We start from the raw sequence: 20272 nt of genomic DNA, 5'->3' as shown, positions 1-20272 counted from the left end.
ACGTATATGCTTTTCAGTTTATAAGTAACAACTGTACTGCCATGTAAGGCTTTATTAAAAGGAAGACCTCAGCCTGCTTTTACAAGTGGAGGTGAAACCAGATCTGCTGGTCATGGGCCACAGGGGCAATATCCTTGTCTGATGTGATTCCAATTTTTATCTGTCTTCCTTCTTAACTTCTGAAGGTTTGCGGGCTTTCTCTGCTTCCCACTGTATAAGTTTCTTTTGTTCTATCTTCAAGAAAACAGTTTTTATTTCAACATGACTGGCAATATGAAGTCATTTGTTGAACATTCAGCTCAATCGTGGATCTCTATTTTCTTTCAGGGAAGGAAGGGTTTCTTCAGATTTGGCTTGTGCCCCTAACTTGTGAACAAGTTAGACAAAGAGCAAGCTGTCTCCTACTGCCATGCATGTTTGCCAGGCGGAGCTTATGCCCGACGTGTTTGGTCTTTGGAGGTCAAACATCTCAGTTTGTCAAGCAGAAATATATCTGAAATGAGGAATCTACAGCAGTGTGCTGTAGCAGACCTAGTTATTTGCAAAGCCATTTCCTCTTATACTGTATGCAAAGAATGCTGTGTATAATAAAACCAGTATGGTTAGAGCAATGCCAGTATATTGAATAAGGGGCTTTTAGGACCAGTTCTTTACTATCTCATCTGTTTTAGAGGCGGACTTCTAGAAACTAGTAACTAGTAAGTCAGGATAAACCTTCAAGGGGCATTAGCCTGTGGATTCTGTATTAAGCAAAAAGGTAGTCAGTGTCTGTTCTTGAATGTCTACTTCTAATGAAAAAATACATGTTCTCTCCAGCAGAGACTGTATTTCCTAAGAGAAGTAATTTCTCACTTCAGATGCTTATGGAATGACGTAAGTTTTGTATGTTTCTTAGTTATAATGGCAAACTTACTGGAGCAACATTAACAAATCAGTAATTGCAAGTCTCCTGTTTGTTTTCAGTGGGAAAGTGTTAGGTAATAGTTTGAAGATTATCAAAGGAGTGTTATCATTAGCAGTGTTATCACAGCTGCAGCCAAATGTTGATAATTCCTCCTGGTTTGTCCATCCAAAGGAAATTAGTTTTTTTCTTTTTCTTTTTTTTTTTTTTAAATCCTTTCTTGGGTAGTTTTGTTGGGTGGTATTTTCAGTCTTGGCTACTTGTGGTGTGTTCTTCAACTATGACAGGAATATTTTTGAGATACGTATTCTTTCCAGAGAGTTTATTTCAGCAGGCCTCTGTGCTGAAAGAGAGGGTGATTTCTAAAGGCTCTTTAACTCATAAACTTAAACACATCTGATACCAGGGAGTTTATAATAGTTTTCACCTTCGGTTCCAGGCTGAACCCTCAGTTCCAAGCCTTGTCTGGGAAGGATTAGTGGAATAATGACACTTGCTTTTGAGGAAAAACACAGGAATAAATCTAGTTGTTAGGAAAGTTATTTGGAAATGCTGATCTCATGCATAGACTGATTAGGGAAAACAAAGATTCTAAACATGGTCTTTAGCATCCCACTCTTACATAATAAGAGCTTGAATTCCCTTAATTAATGCTCATAAAGTCAGCTTGAACTGCGAATGCAGTGTTTCAGTGGGAGGGAGTTTTTATACCAGATGATGTATAGTGAAAAGAACTTGGTGTATTCGTTTCTGGATCACAGTAAAATTTATTCTACCTTTAAAGAATAGCTATTGGAAGTAAATAATTTAGCACATATTAACCAGAACATAATGACTTGAAGACTTAGTTTGTATTTTCCTCTCAGTATCAGAGTCTTGACTTTATTGTACTTAGAACTCTCATGGTATAGGGTATTCTCAAATTTGAGTTATAAATAGATTTTCTGTATATATGCTCTTCCATCACTCTGTTAAGGGTCTTAGGAAAGGTAAAGCAGATTTCATGTAAAGATACTTGCTCAGTAAGAATATAGTCCTCACTGTGTAATTATCTAATGCTGTTTATCTGTTACACAACCTTTAGCCAAATACTGGCTTTTTTCCTTAGGGAAAGCTGAGCTGTATAATATAACATCTTCTTTCTGATAGTCTCATTTAAAAAATAATTCTACTCTTATTCCAGAATCATGCTGAGGGCAAAAATCTTACAGTAATGGATGTTTTGACCTTAGAAGGATGAAAACTAGGAATATTTATCTGCTTCCCTGAAAGTTACGTTTTCAGACACTTAGATCTAGAGTCTAATTTATCCTCTGTGTGTGTATGGACCACATAAGGGTCTATTAATGTGAAAAGTAGATTTTCTTTATTGAGTGATAAGCTCCATACCCTGTAGTGGAAAAATGTATGTTTTCAAAACACAGTCAACACACTTACTAGCATGGGAAAGTAAAACGGGAATGTACTAACCTTAGAAGTTTTCACAACCTTCAGTGATGAGAGTTTTTTTGTTCTATTGTCATTTACTAGTTGGTTTGGTCCTGTCCCTTGCAATCCTGCACACCTTTATGGTGAACTTCTCTTAATAGTTCTGGAGAAACTTAAACTGGACATGTGACTCAGCATGTATACTGCTATACATACTGCTCCTTAACTAAGCCTGATGAAGTTCAAAACATTCTTTTTAAACTTCAGAGATTATTGTAAGTCTTTAAATAGGGAGAAATAAAACATATTCTTTCATAAAACTTACCGGTCAAGTAAATTTGTGCTGAGGGTTGCTTTAGACAGACTTTGTCGTGTCTTGCAAATCGTAAACCGTCTCTTCCCTGTCCCCCTTGTTTCTACTACAGTATTTATGAAACTATTGCTAAAATTATAATTGTGAATGAACAGGTAAGGCTTTATAGTAATATTTTCATTATGCTGCACTGATAAATTCTCAGTCAAAATTTTATATTAATTAATTAATTAGAATTAACAGAAGTAGTAGGGGGCATCATCTTCAAGGAAAAGTTTGCATCTTTCAAAATTAAATAATCTGAAAGCAATTAGTTACTCAGTTTGAAGCTTGGATGAAATGAGGTAAAGGTTTTGAATAAGTTCTGGTTGCATAGAAACAAAGCTACTGTTGGTAAATTTCTTAATGTTTCCATTCAGTAAATGCTGACCATCTGACATGACCAGGCTGTACATCTCGATGAGGGGTTAACTTTTGACCTACCATTATGAACTGTTACCTTTCCTTTTTTTTTTCTTTTTATTTTTTTTTCACTTAAATGAGCTATTACCAGCTTCTATATCAAGAGGATGTTTTGTGTGACCTAAACTCAGTGCTTTCACTGATCTCATTTTGAGTATTCTGGAACCACACAGCACAGAGTTGCTGCTGTGGTAGGTGGAGCTCTAACAAATGTCAGTGCAGTTGAAGCATGCTCAGAGCAGGAGTAGATGACCAAACTTGTGAAGACTTCACTAGACTGAGGAGAATTACCATGACCTTGTTCTTTTGCTGGCGGTGGCCATGTGTGGTGACTTGCCCAGTTAACCCTTAATAGCTGGATGGAATTTTCATGCTTTTGCTTTCTCACCAAATCAGTTACGGATGGAGAAAAATAATTGGGAAAATATATGGATGATGAAAGGCCTAGACAATTAGTTTTTTCAATTAGTTTGGTTATATCTACCTATACCACTTCCAATTACAGACTACATTGTCTCATCTTTATTGCGTGGACATTACAATTCCCTAACTGATATGAATATTTTGAAGATAAGTTTAAAAATGGATGTTATGAGTCAGCTACTACATCATGTTGGAGATAAAGGCATTTCTGAGAAAATAACTTCATTTAGATGTGGTTAAGTAGTTGATACCACTTTTGTAAAACTTGGTCAGGTTAATTTCACGTCACTTTTTCCATGTCCTGTCCCACATTCTTTCCTCTCTAGTAGGTAAAAGAGCTGTTAGACAAAAAGCTAAATGCTCCTTAAGGGAATATTGGTTATAATATAAAGAAATATTTTAGGTCTGCTGTTACTGTTCTGACACTGATGGTGTCATGCTAAACTAATAAAACCCATTATTTTTCAAGCAAATATTTATTTGGGTAATTTGACCTGTATGTGTATATCATCTGAGAGACAAATAGATGCTCTTTGCCCATAGGTAGATTTTTTTTTTTCTTTCTTTTGCTGATGGGTGGTGTGTCAGGGTTCAGAAATGGAAGAGTCATTCTAAACCGAAGTCCCAGAGTTCACTGTTGTCCAGTAGTGATAGGAGTAGTGGACACTCTGGGAAAAAGTTCTGTGCGCACTTTTCTAGCTGTGATGATGGAGAGAACACCCTTTAGCAAACCTATTCTAGTGTCAGCATTCTGTGACAGTAGTACAAATTCTGGTACCAAAAGTACCAGGCATACCTGTTGGCTCTTCTTTTACGGAAGGTATGTGTGCGGTTTTTACTGCTCCTCCTCCCTGCCCTGCCTGTTTTTTCCCCCCTCTCTAGACTTGGAGCAGGATGTTCTTTAACTTCTGCTGCATGGCTGAAATTCTGTAGGTTCCTCTTACAGACCATCAATGGATAAGCAAATAAACTGTAACATGGACAGCGTAACGGTTGTGCATCTGAGGGTACTGGGGCTGTTCGTCTTGAGGAAGCTGTGAACTGTTGAGGACTTGCTGTTTGAAACTCAGATCTGTTCAGTACATGTTTGGTGCTCCCAAAATATTCAGATATCTGCCCTGGGTGCTCTGGCAGTTTGTATTCGTCTGTGTAACAAGAGACAGTATCCTTAGCACAGAGACAAGGCGCATCATCTTGCACTGTGTCCAGAAAAATGCCAAAGATAAGAGAAATACTCTTGGATACAAAATGAATGCCAGACCTCTCTGGCAGTTTGTGTTTTTCTCCTCTGCATGACAATCACTTCTGTTTAATGGTAGTGCAGAGGGGACAGTCTTTGGAATCACCTTTACCCTGTGCTGGCAGGTTGGGCTTGCTGTGATAATTGGACCAAGTTGTCCTAGGCTGTAATGTCAGATACTTGTCTACTCCTTGCTCATCTCGCTTCACCAAGCACTTCAGGGATTAGGAGTCTCAAGAAACTCATTTGGTGGTTGAAGTCAGCAGGGAGGGAACAGGTTTCCTCTTTTACATGTGAGAGATCACTAACCGTGGGTCTGCATTGGTGTTGCTCATTTCTGTTATATCCCTTTTCAAATGATCCTTGTCTTGCAGACTGTGTGATCTGCTGTTGGTTTCTTTATGTTGAGCAAAAGGCATTTGAGATTCATCCAGCCATTTTTGTTGCATGGTTTTATGCTTCTGGCTGTGCACAATGCATTTGCATTACAAATGTGATACAATGTCACCTGCACTTCTAATTGATGTTTGGCTAACTAGCTTGTAGCACAGATTAGGGTAGCTCAAAATTACATTCTGTCTGATTTTATTTTCTGAGTTTGTGAAGTGATTTCTCTTATCAGCACAGGTTGGAAGTTCTGTGATCAGTTCTGGTTTCTCAAAATCAAACTCCATTGGTCAGTTGTTGAGCTTTTTGAACACTGATGAGTTTGAGGCCAGAGTGTTTTGCTTGGAGTTACTTGGCCATATGGTGGTCAGGTAGACTTCCTAATGAATATTGTTTCCTGCAGTTCCAGAACATTAACCTTAGCCTTAAGCACAGTATTAGTCCTATGAAAACTCACTATATAGAGATGCAGTGAATATATAAAAAGGGCTGGGTTTTTTTCTGTTGTCATTAACCATTCCTCTTACACACGCTGCTGTCATTGGTGTCTTGGTTCAGGCTACAGTATTTAGCTCTGGCACATGTAGATGCAGGAATCCTTTCTCTGAAATGCCTGGGTGACCTAGAGCTCTGTGAGTAAATTTTTCTTGAAGGTTCCTTCCCAAATCCACTGTTCACATACTGACAGTGAACGTGCTGGTGAGTTTGATGAACAAGCAGGGCAAGGCACTTGATTATCATCCCTTTGTAAGAACAGAGTCTTGTGATGAATGTCTGTCTTTGGGAACCACATTAGCTTTGCATGTCCTAGGTCCCAGCAGTGCTCTTAGAGAATTCTTGAATAAATAGAATAGAATAAAGATGTTGACTAGCTCCTGCTACAGTCAATTTCCAATTTGGTATTCCAGTTGTGTTTGTCACGTTTGTTTGCTACAAAAAAGGGGATACTGAATAATAAAACTTTTGCCAAAGTGGCAGAATGCCTCCTTTCTTTGTCTCAAGACATTTTTTTGATTTCTCTGAATTCAAAATAGCTTAAAAAATATTGGGTAGGTCTTTCATAATCACAGGTCATTCTGCAAGTATGAGAATGTTAAGTTATCAGATCTTTAACAAAATAAATAAATCATTCCAACTCTGACTTCTACCTTCTGGCTTTGTTGTTTACTTACTGGGCAGTGCCGTTAGCCTGTTCCTTTGCAACTGCAATAAAGCTTACACCAAGTAGGTAGTTCAGAGAGAAAACACTGTTTTCAAAATGAAAATATAACGAACCCCCAAACCCATGCCTCCCCCAAAAACCCCCAACAAAACCAAAAGAACCAATCCAAAACAAAAAACAAACCTACAGATGGTGGTTATATGTTTGAGACGTGTGGCTGGCATTTTTCTGCCGTGTTCTAGTTAGTTGCAGATCAGTGTGTTTCAGTACAGTGTTAATTTTTCTTTCCATCTTGAAATTTCTTAAGATCCTCATTTGTATTTGTCTTTCAAATAGCAGTTAATCATTTTGCTCTGACCAGGATTACTTTTCTGATAGTTGCTTTAAAAGAACTATGACAATAAACACTATACAGTTTTTTGAATTACTGTAATGACCTGTGTGCCATTACTGTCTAGCTGCAGTTCCTCATACCTTATAACTAGGTGGAGGATAGTGGGATCAGTGTACTTCTAACCTCCTGAGTATAGACATCTTTCATGTGTCTTTCTAGAAGAACAAAATGGTGATGAAATCTACTCCAACTTAATTTCACCAGGTTGTTTCCAAACTCTCCTTGAACCAATTAGCCACTTTGTTGTCCTCCCTCAGCAGGATTTGACACTGTAAGAGGAAGAGCTGCATGCTCTGAACAATCACAGAGCCATCCTTGGCTACCTCCCCTAATCTAAGCCATTTGTTGCTTGGCTCTTTTCAGCCGGTATGAGCCCAGGCTACTGCACAGTGGTGGAAATGGTTCAGAGAATGCATGTGCAGCAGTGAACAACTACTTGTCTGCTGAGTCCCTTTCTGCTAACAAGCACAAGTAATAGTGTCTCTGTTTCAGAAGAGTCTAAACAGAGTGGAGTAACTCATCAATTTCAGCTGTGCCTTCTGGGCTTTAGGTGTTGCAGATACTAAATTCAGGAGACTGGTACTTCAGTGTTGTTTCCTGAATGTAGTTAAAATTCTTTATGCTTCTTGTCAAAGCAGAGCATAACTTTGCCTTCTCTGGCAGGAAGGAACACTATGGATCTAGCTTTTCAGATAACTTTACCCCATGATGAATGAGGTTCCTTGAGTTACTGTCAGTGCGGACTTGTAACCTGTTCTCTGGTTCTTCTGTGTTACTAACAGGCTTTAGAATAATGTATTTGTGAGTCACGTCTATTTTGGCCTTTATGCCTTCTAGAGGATTTTTTTGAGGAGGCAGAAAGAGTATGTGTAGTTCTTAGTTGGTAATTCAAACTACATGAAGTATGTATGTTCACTGTGACTTGAAATTACTGTAGGTTTAGACCCTCAGCCAAGTTGCAGCCCATCAGTTGAATGTCGTCACTAACAGTGTGCGCAAGTCTTACTTGAACTTACACAAAACAGTTTTTGGGTTTGAATTTGAACTAGTCTGTATCTGTTGTAAGGAAAGTTCATATACATCGGTAATGATTATGAATCAGTTGAAGTGTGACAGACTGAGCAAACACAGTATTCAGGTTCAGTGGTTCTAGCTCTGTTAAGCAGTATCCCAAATGACTGGATATGAGGACAGAATGTTGGGTAATTCGTTCATGAGTTAATGTTGCTGCCTATAGTGTCTGTTGACTAAAATATTGCTTTTAAAAAATTGATAAATTAATTACTTTTCTCTTTTTTTTTTTTTAAAGTATGTATAGAAAATATGATTCGTCTAGAATAAAAGCAGAGGAAGAAGTCTTTTCAAGTAAGAGGTGCTTAGAATGGTTCTATGAATATGCAGGTAAGGGTGAAATGCAAATTTCTTCCTAATAACAATTCAATCTACACTGGAATAAAAAAATTGCATTAACTTACCTTTTCCAAGAATAACTGTAGAGGCTTTTTTGTAAAAGTCTTAAAGAAGCTTTTCTTATGTTCTGTGTAGTGTGAAGACTTCAAGGGGCAATTTTGTCTTTGTCTCTATTCTATAAAAAGAATGCTGAAAGTGTGTAACTAGAAATATTTTGGAACATATATACTTTATTATTCAAATCTATAGTTGAAGCTGTACCTCTTTCCAAAGTGGTATTACCTCTCTGGTGTTAGAAGTTCTGTTATCTGCCATGCTAGTGCTGAATAGTACAGAATTCAGCTTCACAAGTCTGTCTTTTTTTTTTTTTTTTTTTAGTTAAAGGTGGGACAGGTAGTAACATTATTTTGTTTTTTCCCTGCTGAATCTGGAGCATATGGTTTCCAGCAAAGTAATGTATAAATTCAAGTATCCCATACAGGTCTTGTCTTTTTATATAATATTAGATCGCAACATATAGGGAAGGTAGACTGAAGTATTTTTTGCCCTTACATATGAGAACTTTCTTCAGGTATTACTTCTAGGATTGTTAATTATGATCTGCAGTCACAAAAGTGATCCTTTTTAATACTGAAGTTGGTTATTGCATTAGTTTTTTTACATGTGATTTTCTGAAGTGGAGAACTTAAAGTATGGGGGAAAATGATCTCATGACTCTAAAAACCAAAAGGAAATGAAACAGGTGATTGACAAAATAAGGTCATCTTGCAGTTTTATGATGTTGTCTTGGATAACTTTGCTCAGAGCCTGTTCTGTTTTATCTACTTCTTACACGTAATGAAGAGTGATGTAATTTGATGTGGTAATATTTTTTTCTTCTAATAAAATTACATAAACTAAATCAAATACTCTGATATCTCACTTGTCGGTGACAGTCTGTGAGAGGAGAGTCAGACAAATTCAAGCCAAATCTAACCTGTTAGATTCTCTGCCTTTCTGACCAGCTTGATTTGTTTTTTTACTCTAGCAACAGGGATAACTCATTTTTGTCAAGACTTTCATGGAAAGAAGGGATGAAAGGAAGGCTGTATATGAAAGAACTTTTGTGTTTCCATTGGATGCATACACCAAGATAAAACAGAGAAAAGCGGAGAGTATGATTCTGTTTACAGTATTGAGTAACATTCTAAGAATTAATTTTCAGAGAATAATCTACTTTGTGTTCTTGCTTCATAAGTATTCTCCTTTATATATGCAGACAGTTGACACTGCATTTGTTTGTTTTGAGGTTTTTTCCCCTCTTGTGTCTTTACATTACAGAATGAGCCTTTCTAAAAACTGTTGTTTACACTCTGAGAACTGTGAGAGGATGTCATGAGAAAATGGGAAAAGATATAATTAAACCTTGTTGTTTTAGAATAGTAGGTCACCTGATAATAAACCAGATCTCTTTCTTGCACATGTGATCTTTATGTAGGATGAAAGTAGGCATTTCAGCCTTCAATGTTTTGGTTTTTTTTTTCCCCCCAAATGAAACATAATAAATAACTCTAACAAAATAGTCCAGATACTTAAAATTTACTTAAGAAATTAAATTGCACAGTGCAATTCTTAATGCCTATATAATTTTTTAAAGAAAATAGAAAAATAGAGATTACAAATATCTTGATATAACAGCATGTTTTAATAATAGTGCATTTAAACAGCATCTGTATTCTTTATCTTCTTTTTCACCCTTCTAAGTTGGTAAAGAAATAGCTGTAATTCATGTCTTCTTTCCCCCTGCAGTTACTAGAATTCAGATAATGTGTGGCCATGGTAGAGCAACATGAACAAACAGGAGCACAAGATTTTTATTTTAGGCTCTTTTTTGTAGAAAATGCTATATAGGTAGTATTTGAGACAGTAAGGAAGGAGATTCTGAGGATGATAATGCCTTATATCCTGCATAGCTATCCCATTTTTATGTGATATGATCTTGTGATACAGAGGTTCAAGCCAAGAAAGGAGTTTCACTAACCACTGTCCACCTATTTGACCCTGGTAGTAATAGTATGTGGATGTTCTGCTAGTCCTAAGTGCATTCTTAAAGATCTTACTAATTTACTCTCACAAGATTATCTCAGTAGATGGGTAGAATAAAGGATATTGTTAGGAAATAAAAGTTGTTGTACATTTTTTCTGTCTCTGTTTCCAAAGGTAAGATAAAGATTTCAGTGTATGCAAGTCTGACAGTAAGAGTGGAAATACTTACTGTGTGTCAAAACAAACAAAAAAACCCCCCAAATGGTACAGAAGTTGAGGTTGTACTGTGTGATTGCATTTCTCCCGTGCTGAAAAGGTCAGACTGCTTTAATTGTCAGAGATAAATAAAATCTATTTTGTTTGCAGGCACTGATGACATTGTAGGGCCAGAAGGTATGGAGAAATTTTGTGAGGACATTGGAGTTGAACCGGAAAATGTAAGTTCAAAGTCCGTTCAAAAGATGCCTGGTCTCTTCTGATGCACATGAGACAGTCTTGTATCTCTTATTTTTTTGTCAAGAATTAAAATAACACTTGGGTTTGTTTTTTTTTTTATTTTTCATAAAGAAATATAAACAAGGTTGGTTTATATGCACATTTGGAAACAACTTGCCTTTATATTAAATCTCAAACTGTCAACCTGTAAAATCTCAATTAGTCTTTGCTGCCACTTTCACTTTCCCAGCCTCCCCAAAAAAAGATTTGAGGGTTATTTTAAATAAAAGGGGAAAAAGAAGCTGCTGTCTGTCTTTACAGAAACAATGAGACAACATTGGGGATTTAATGTAGCAACTACAGAATTACAAAGTAATTTATGTGGGTTTTCTAGGAGAGAAGATATTAAAAACTCTGAGCAGTATTAGCACTCCCATTATGCCATTTTAAAAGACAAATAAGGGATATCTGTAACAACATACGTATATATGACAACATACATATACTGTATATGTATATGTAAGTAAATAAAATATAGAAATGAATAGTGCCCTTTACAGGCTTTTTCTTAGTGCATAATTTTTGCTCTTAAAATGTACACGCAGGGCCCATCTTTTACAGGATTCATAAAGTGTCATCTCTGAGTAAAATGAGAATTGTGGTTTTGAGAGATTTACTGGAAATGTAAGATGTGATTAGCTAATTGTGGAGCTTATTAGTATAATAAACCCTTAAGATTTATGCAGACATTTGGTATATAAGTAGGTGTTCTGATTTTGCAGTAAAACCCATATAGAGCTGTACTAACATTAGCTAGTTAATGGCTGAGTTGCAAATTTAAATGACTTGATTATTTTCTTCTTTTAGTCTGCAGGGTCAGTTGTCCTGAAAGTTTTTTCATGTATTTATCAAAAGTGTTTCCTTGGGTTCCTGAATAAGATAGTAATCACTTCATCTGAATTCTTTATTGCTTCAGTCTTCTGTGTGAGATGTGAAAAGGACTCCAGTTCCTTTTGGGCAAAACAGAAGTATTTATGTATCAGCCTCTGCTTTGGTGTATGTTAATATTAGTTTATCTAGCTTTACTTAACATCTACTGGAATTAAGCTGCATGTTCAAACCTGCTCATAGGTAGGCTGATGGTATCCTGGAATAGGTGGTTTCAGGTGGAATAATGATTAGCTTTAGAATAATTGGATTTCACAGAGCTCATGGATTGCAGCTGGCGTTCATGTAGATGAGAGTTCAAAAAATGTCAAATGTAATGTGTCATCATATTGGTACTTCACTTTTGTAGCTGTTCTGGGAAGACCTTTCTGCGGCTTTTGTACCTACTCATCTTCCTTGTTGTACTGTTCACTAGTTGGCTGTGCATGCCTTAAAGCAGGGTGGCTACTTGTAATTTGGGTGGATGCTCACTGTATCTTTACATTGTTGTATTCTCTTCAGATTATGTACAGGTTTGTCATTTTAAGGTTTTTTAACTTTTAAAATAGTGCAGTAAAGATCAGAACATCCCATTTAGATGAATAAAGTGTTTGCAGCCTATTAAACAGTAGTTATTTGAATAATGTGTGGATCTTTTTGTTAATTCTTTTCAGGTAGTTATGCTTGTACTAGCATGGAAGTTGGATGCACAAAACATGGGCTACTTTACATTACAAGAATGGTTAAAAGGGATGACGTCACTACAGTAAGTGCTTTGGAAAACCTCTTACACTTATTATTGTAAACCCAGTTTTTAGAAAAAACAGGCTTTGATGTTTTGACTCATAGCAGTTAAAATGGAGAGCTGTGCTGTGGAGTGAAAGGCATATGTTTTTGGTCCTATTTATGGTGATATGACCACCTAGAGACAACTTGAAACCTGACAGCTGCACATTTAAATACAGTTGGATTAAAATGTCTGCAGTCTCAAGAAAACAGAAATGTCATGAGGTTCAACACTGTTTTTGTCCCCAAGGACATCTGTCTTTGTCACTGGATTGGACGTATCTATTAGATACTGGTATGTTGTTAGAGCATGTGTAGTTCAAAATGCCAAATAATATAAACCCTTTCTGTGACTCTGCATTGTCATGTTCTTTCTAAAAGTTGCTTACTCTAGTTGAGAGCTTATCTTTGTGGCATAATTAACATAAATGTAGTTGAATAATCACATATTTCATAGAGAGTTGGAGAAAGAACTGTGTTTTGACTTACCTTCCAGAACAGAATCACTAAAACTGTGTGGGAAGTTCTATAGTTTCAGCAAAACTATAGAAGTATTGTTTCACTGTTGTGGTTTGCTGGTTGTTTGCCATGTGTAGACAAGGTCTTAGTTTAATCTGTCAGAGAGTGCATTTTCTACAAGGCCAAACAATTTTTTTTTATCAGGGTACCAGTGTAAGACTTTTCTGTTTTACCTAAATCCATTTCACACTCTGGGTTTAATCAAGGCATTTTATGCAGACAAACTCATAAACATGCCTTTGTACCAAGTGATGTATTTTGAACAGATTGATGGGGATACATGTTAGAGATGCTTTTCTAAAGCATTGGACACTTCTATAAGAATGCAGACTCTAAATTCACTTTGTGCTTTTTTTGTAGATGTGATACTACAGAAAAATTGAGAAATTCTCTGGATTACTTGAGATCTTTATTAAATGAACCTACCAATTTTAAACTTATTTATAGATATGCATTTGACTTTGCACGGGTAAGTACTGGGGAAGACCAGCATCTGACATTAAAACTTTACTTTCATAAGTAATAATTGAAAGACTGTAAACTTCTAAGTGTGTTTCTGTTAAGAAACCACTCTAGATTGCTTCTAACAAATGGAACTGTTCATGTTCTAAGAAAGCATATGTAAAATGCCAGAACTGGAAAAGAAAAGTGTATATAGGATGCTTGATGTTCAGTGGTTTAGTGTTTTCAAATGTTTTGTTAGCTCTCTGCTTCAAGCTATTTTGTAACTTCAAGGAAATCATTTAGGCCCTATTCTGTTGCATATTGGAGCTTTGCCACTTATTTCCACTGGCTTTGTAATTACCATGGCTTTTCTTCTTGCTGTTTGAATTTTGTGAGCATAAACATATTTAAAACAGGAGGGCTATTCCTGCAGGTGGTAAAAATAACTAACATGGTAAAAGCTGGATATAACATAGCATAAATACTGGTTCAGAAGACTGTTGGAAGGTCATTAATGGTGTTCTCAGTATTTATGAAACAATATACTGAGATAAGTTCTTCCTACTGTAAAATATGTGTCAATAAAACTGTACCTGGTATGGAAACCCATAATATGCATAGGACTATTCTTACTTAAAGGGAGCAATGAAAGAACTCTAATTTTCTAAATTAACATTTTGACATGGAATTTGGACATCCATCTTGCTAACGTGGTGGAATGTACAAATGATTTAATGTAAACATGATCAAAGGCAAAACTGAAGCTCAGATTTCAGTGCAGAAGAACCAAAAGCACCAAGAAAATTTGCAGGGAAAAAAATAATACGTGAGAAAAATAATAAGAAAGAAATTGAACTGATAGCGATTCTGATAGGTAGGTCTGTCATAAGTAACTCAGATTTGTGGTACATCAGTGCTTTCTGCATGTTAGCTTGCAGAGATTCAGAGTAGTTAACTTTTAACCAAAGAAACCTACAGCTGAATATGTCAGAATGCATGTTATTAGTTTGTATGAGAGGGAAAAAAAGCTGTATCAACATACTAATTCCTCCTTTGCTGTGTGAAGATTGATTCTGCCAATTTTGGTCAATATAAAGTGCAAAGGCTAGAAATAACTAACAGTGGCAAGGAAGATACTGGTGGAATATTTGGAACAGGTAGCAAATCTGTACCAGCTGATGGCCTGTCCAGAGCAAGTGCAGAAACGTAAAAAGAGGATAATGGGTGGAGTTTATTCAAGAGGTCCCAAATAGATGTGACAAATGATGGTCTTGAAAAAGAATTTAAGCACTGAGACACAGATGCTGTGACATCATTTGTGGCCAAAAAAACCCCAGAACTGCAAGTCAAAGGCATTTCAACAGGGGAATTGTCGAAACAATATTGGGTTAGTAGAATTATTGAACTTCTAATACTGTGGAGCCAGAGAAAGTCTAAAGGAGAATGGCATCCAGTAAGAATAGAGATGAAGGCTGACAAAGGCTGATATATTTGTATAGATGTTGCAGATAAATCCGTTCATAATTTTAGCAGAATAAGTGGTTGGTAGCAAAAAGCTGATGGGGTCATTTTTGGGTTTTGATTCAGAAGATTGTGTAGTTTCTATCCTAACAGTAGTCGTTTCAGGGAAGTTCTCTGAGGCAAAAAGCACTTGTCTAAATTTCTGAAGTTTTAAGAGAGAGTTCTTGAAAGCGCCTGTTGCGATTTGGTGTTTAGAGTTAGTTTGTCAATAAATATAGATATGATCAAGGTTTTATGCAGCATGAATGATTGAAGTCAGCATTGATTTGAGGAAATAATTTAAAATGCCGTATGTTGGTATTAAGCACAAATACATTCCTTGCTCCCTGTTTGCTATTGTCATTGCCAAGTTTGAGAACATACAGATGCATGTACTTCATGGCTTAAACAGCTCTTTTATCTGAAATGTAGGGGGGGGGCGGAATCTCAGAAAGGCTGTCTATCATCAATGTAAAACAAATACTGACATTTATCACAGTTTGTCGATGTATTATTTCCACTGTATCCAAGAAAGATAATGTAAGTATCTGGAATGTATGTTAAGAATGAAATTGGAGCATCTGTCATAGCAGATGCGCCATTAGGCAGTTGGAGGTGGGTACAAAGGGCTTATCTGAATAATTTGTTCTGAGCAGTAGTCAGAGAGAGAGAATGTAGAAGCTTTACAGTGTAAGGCATGTAAAACCAGCCAAAGTACAGGCAGCAGAGCCTGATTCATTAACACTTGAGTGTGTGGGAAGAATTTAGGGTATAAACAGTATGGAAAGTAAAATGTATTCTCACAGCAGTATCATTTCTGCCTAAAGGTGTTTGAGACAGAGGTGTAAATGGGCTTTGGAAAGAGGGTTAGTTTTTTAGAACTATTTGATGTTGGAAATAAGTGAAAGACTTCTATCGTATTAATACAAAATGCTTTCGCAAATGTGGTTTTTAGTTTTATTACCAATTGAAAAGCTTTGTTCATCCTGGAATTCACTGTTTTCCCCTAGATCAGAATGAGTGAAGTCCCTTTTGGTTTACATTCTGGTCACTAAACCTAGCTTCTGATGTTTTCAGAGCTGCTAGACTCCCCACTTCTCTTTATAAACAAACCCACACAAAATTTGGTCTACAAAATTTTAGAATTAAAGTTTATTTTATATGAAATGGGTTTCAAGAAGAGAGTATAACCTTGTGGCTAAGGCATCCAGCTGTTCTCTGAGAACTGGGATCTCGCTTTACCGCATCCTTCCTACAGAAGGCAATTCTGTTGTGTTTCAAGCTTGTTTTTTAATAAGGATGTGTCTTCTGTAGTATATACAGGTGCACTTGTAGAGGTGAGGCATAGGGTTCAGTTCCCTCTGTCTTGGGTAGCTGTCTTGCACTGCTCTGTGAGGCACTCCATGTATTCTGGATATCCTTATATCCATGTTTTTTGATGTAGACTTTGTTGTCTGCAATCGTGAGTACATACAGAGAGATCAAGGTGTACGGTAGCTAATGTGGAGCTTTCTTTTTTGTGATTTCATTAACTTCTGAATTTGAAGCTTAATGCTACAAGCAAGGCATAAAAGGGTGAGGTTTTACATTCCATCTCACAATTTATTTAATTTCAAGACAACAAACGTCCATGGACAAACTACCTAAAATAGCAAAATCAGATTTTACACCTACACGCATTACTTTTTAGATGTGCAGAAGTTGTGTTATCTAATATATTAACTCTCTCACTGATTAGATGTGACAGATCTGTTGGGTACAAGTGATGCTTTTTTTCCTTAGCAGAAACAAAAAAAATTCCCCCCTAAGCCTAATACACTACTGCTGTGTTGAACTAAAATTGGGTCTCCATGTGCTAGTGTATTTTGTTCTCTTTGCTCATGTGATATTTAATTTAATCTGAATTTCATGTAATCAGTAGAATAACAGAAAAAAGAACCTCCTTGGCTCACTCTTGCATAGTCTGTGTTACTTGATAGCTGCTTAACTATCTGCTGACAGTTTATGTAGTTGTAATAATTCTGCAGGAAATATGTGCAGCGATACTTTTTTAAGAGACATGTGGATATGCAGTGGCATATGTGAAACATGGGTATGGGTTTAATGGCCATTGCTTTCTGGAAAGGTCTGAAGTCACAAACAGGAGTATATGCTTCATCTGTGACAGCAGTGACAGGATTTTAGGGAAAGTCTGTATCAAGCAGCATCTGTGTATAGCAAGCCATTAGCTACGGGGAAGGAAATTTTACTAGGAAGTTGTGTTTTATGAAAAACCTCTGCTAGATACTGCTATTTATTACTTATTTGGTAATTTATTTCATGTATGTGTGAGCTGTAGTGGGGGAAGTGAGAAATCCTGAAATTATGTTATTTTCTGGTTTTTGACTTTTTTATGCAGGAAAAGGACCAGCGCAGCCTAGATATCAATACTGCCAAGTGTATGTTGGGCCTTCTTTTAGGAAAAACGTGGTCCCTTTTTCCAGTATTTCACCAGTTTCTAGAGGTAAGAAGTTTGGAACAGAATTACTTTTGGTTTTGGTTTTTTTTTTCTATCTGTCTTCTCTGATACTTTAACTAAAGATAGAATGACCAGCTAAGATTTTCTTCTTTTGTTCTGATTTAGAACATACTAACCCCCAAAGCAGCACTTGTAACTGGTTATCTTTTCTTTCTTTTTCCCCAAATCCATAAACTGTTAAGGTTTAATGTGGGACTTTCATTTTATTGCTGTATGTTTGTCCGCTAAAAGATGTCTTAATCAGAAAATCAACTCTGGCTTGACTAGTTAGTGGTTTCTTTAATCCTGTCCAGTTTTAGAAGGCATCCAGATTAAAGTAATAATTCAGCATGAGATTTAAATTTTCTTTAAGTAAGAGAACCTGATTTTGGGGGAGTTGAAAATGTATTTAGTAACTTCTGTTTCTTGCCTCAAGCAGCAATCAAAATACAAAGTTATCAATAAGGACCAATGGTGTAATGTTCTTGAATTCAGCAGAACAATTAGCCTTGACCTCAGTAACTATGATGAAGATGGAGCCTGTAAGTACTACCATATGTTGGTATTCTAAAATAGTTTATTTCTCTGAGCTTAATGATTCGGTGTCCTTTTACAAAATTTTGTAAAATGCAGTTATTTGATCTCTCTACAGGGCCAGTGTTGTTGGATGAGTTTGTGGAATGGTATAAAGGAAAACAGATGACATAGGAGTTTAACTATGCACAGCCACTCAAGAGTCACTGTTACCACAGTTATGTCAACCATTAGCCATAAACTGCTATTTGTATCAAAGTGCATGCTGCTTTTCTTGCACTGCATCCCTTTTGCAGGGAACTTTTGATGTTTGCTATTTAACAAGCTAGCTATGCTTGCTGTGTAGCATTGTTCTCTTTGAAGGCTGCTTTGCATTTTGTATTTACACTACAAATTGGTGAACTTGCCAGCGTCTTCACTGTGATTATGTGTATATTGCTGTCTAAATTTTGTATATGTGTATAAAATACCCCTTCACCTAGGGATTATTTCTGCAGAAATGTATTGTAAAAATAATTTTGTGGCATATTTCTAGTCATCACTTACATGTTTGTTGAAACTTCAGTTGTTTTTCTTTTGGTCTCAAATGTAGCATTTCAGAAAATGAAATGAACAGACTGCTTGGACAGAGCTATGTGAAGAACTATTGTCAATTTTAATGTTACTATTTGAGATGCCAATTTCTGAGGGGAGAAGACACGTTGTGACTTTCTTTACCAGAATTCGCCAAACCTGACCTATTGCTTAACAGGAATGAAACATTGGTGTCTTAAAATTCTATATCTACACATATAAATATTAAAACGCTGTAATAGTTGTACATGCCACAAATGATTTCCATTTGAAGAAAAAAGTACTGACTTTTTAATGTTAAAACTGCAGTAGTCATTACAGGTACCAATGAACAAATTAAAGTACCTTTTAAAAATGGGTTTTAGACTTTTGTAAATTGCCTTTGGCATACTCCTCTTAATTTTTGGTGTACCAAGAGTGCTTGCCCTATGTTGCGATCTAGTGAAACTGGAAGTTCTAGCTAAAATTAGTGGTTTGGGGAATAAAGTCTGCTCACCCCTAGCACATAGATAATATAGATTTGAGGGTTGTTTTTTGTTTGTAGTCTTTCCCAAGGTCTCTAACTTTGTATCTGTAGGTAATTAAAAATATGATACCAAATAGTCAAAACACTACTTTCTTTCATGCTGGGGATTGGAATTCGCAGAATGTCCGTTGCAGGCAATGGGCATGTTAAACACCAGCATTAAATGGCAGTACTTTTTAGTAGGGACCACTTCCTATTTCACTCATTCTTTATCTGCAAAGGACAGTTCTAGTGATTAATTTGGGGAAAATGAGTGAATGGAATGATGTTTAATTTCCATAATTTTGTCACACTGTCTTGCCTTATCCTTCTTTAATGTTAGTGTTGATTTTTATAAATAGGTCCTTGAAATATCCGGTGCTATTAAACTTTGATCCCTTAGGATTTATTAAAATGTTCCATATTGATTCACGGAGCATTTAACAAGAAAGGGCCAACATATGTTTTGGAATGAAGACTAACATTACTTTTCTGTAGAAATATTTTATAAGGTATTGGCAGTTTTGATATTGCTCTAGAATGCAATCTGGGGGAGAGGAGGGGAAAAGTGTTTTAGGTTGAATGTGAAATTTTCAGCTGTGTTGCAGGTCCTATTCGGCCATCACTGAAGTCAGGAACAACTGTCCTTAACTTGACTACTTTCAAGATTAAGCCTAGTTTAGCAAAAGCTAAACATGGTGCTTAAACATTAGTTTGCTTCCCTGGACCAGGAGGTTGTAATTGTGGTGCTACGGGTGGTCAGTTGTGTTCAAATCTGTTTGCTGTTTGTTTTTGTTTGTAAAACTCAGCTGCCAAAGACAAAGATTGTCTGTGTGTGCTTGTGTATATTTGTATATACATAAATAGACAATATATATGCATATACAAAACCCTAGAATTTCATGATGCTGAGAAGAAGATACTACCTTTCCCTGTGAAATAGTCATGTTTGGATTTCTGTGACACTAGATAGTGCTATTTGAAGTTAGTAGTAGTAAAACATATGTAGTCATTGCTTTCTTATGTACTAATACACATAACCTTAATTCCATGTTTGATGCCAGTTTGCACAAGAAATTAATTCAGTGGAGTGTGGTATTTAATGTTTACAATATGCCTCTTACTAAAAAACAAATGTTTTATTAAGACTTCTGATGTAAATGTGTATATTAGCGTAGTATAACCGTAAGGAAATAATCAGTGGAGCTGCTGGTTTATTTCTGAAAAGAATGAACTTAGAAGCAATATATATAACTTTTACCATTAGGCTAAATTGTGGTTGCTAAGATTTTAAGTGAGATACTGTAATTGTTCCTAAGTGTTAAGCTAGTTACTCACTCTAGAAAACAGTTTAGCACATATTGGCGTGAATCCTGCAACAAACACAAGATGTGCATAAAAGGTTTT

At 36.2% G+C, this 20272-nt stretch overlaps 1 protein-coding gene across 1 annotated transcript in view; it reads left to right on the top strand.

Moving 5' to 3' along the window:
- Positions 1–18719, top strand: part of DCUN1D4 (DCN1, defective in cullin neddylation 1, domain containing 4) — a 28671-nt gene extending 9952 nt beyond the window's left edge. Inside the window, 7 exon segments of the mRNA XM_010024176.1 lie at positions 8020–8111; positions 10512–10582; positions 12182–12273; positions 13173–13281; positions 17155–17259; positions 17693–17795; positions 17906–18719. Of these exon segments, the coding sequence (XP_010022478.1) occupies positions 8020–8111; positions 10512–10582; positions 12182–12273; positions 13173–13281; positions 17155–17259; positions 17693–17795; positions 17906–17961 (628 nt within the window). The 3' untranslated portion in view covers positions 17962–18719.
- Positions 18720–20272: the final 1553 nt, after the last annotated feature.

Source organism: Nestor notabilis, unplaced genomic scaffold (genome assembly GCF_000696875.1).
Source record: "Nestor notabilis isolate BGI_N333 unplaced genomic scaffold, ASM69687v1 scaffold23201, whole genome shotgun sequence".
Classification (NCBI taxonomy): domain Eukaryota; kingdom Metazoa; phylum Chordata; class Aves; order Psittaciformes; family Psittacidae; genus Nestor; species Nestor notabilis.
The sequence above is the reverse complement of the archived record's forward strand: the minus strand, read 5'-3'. Positions and strand labels throughout refer to the sequence as shown.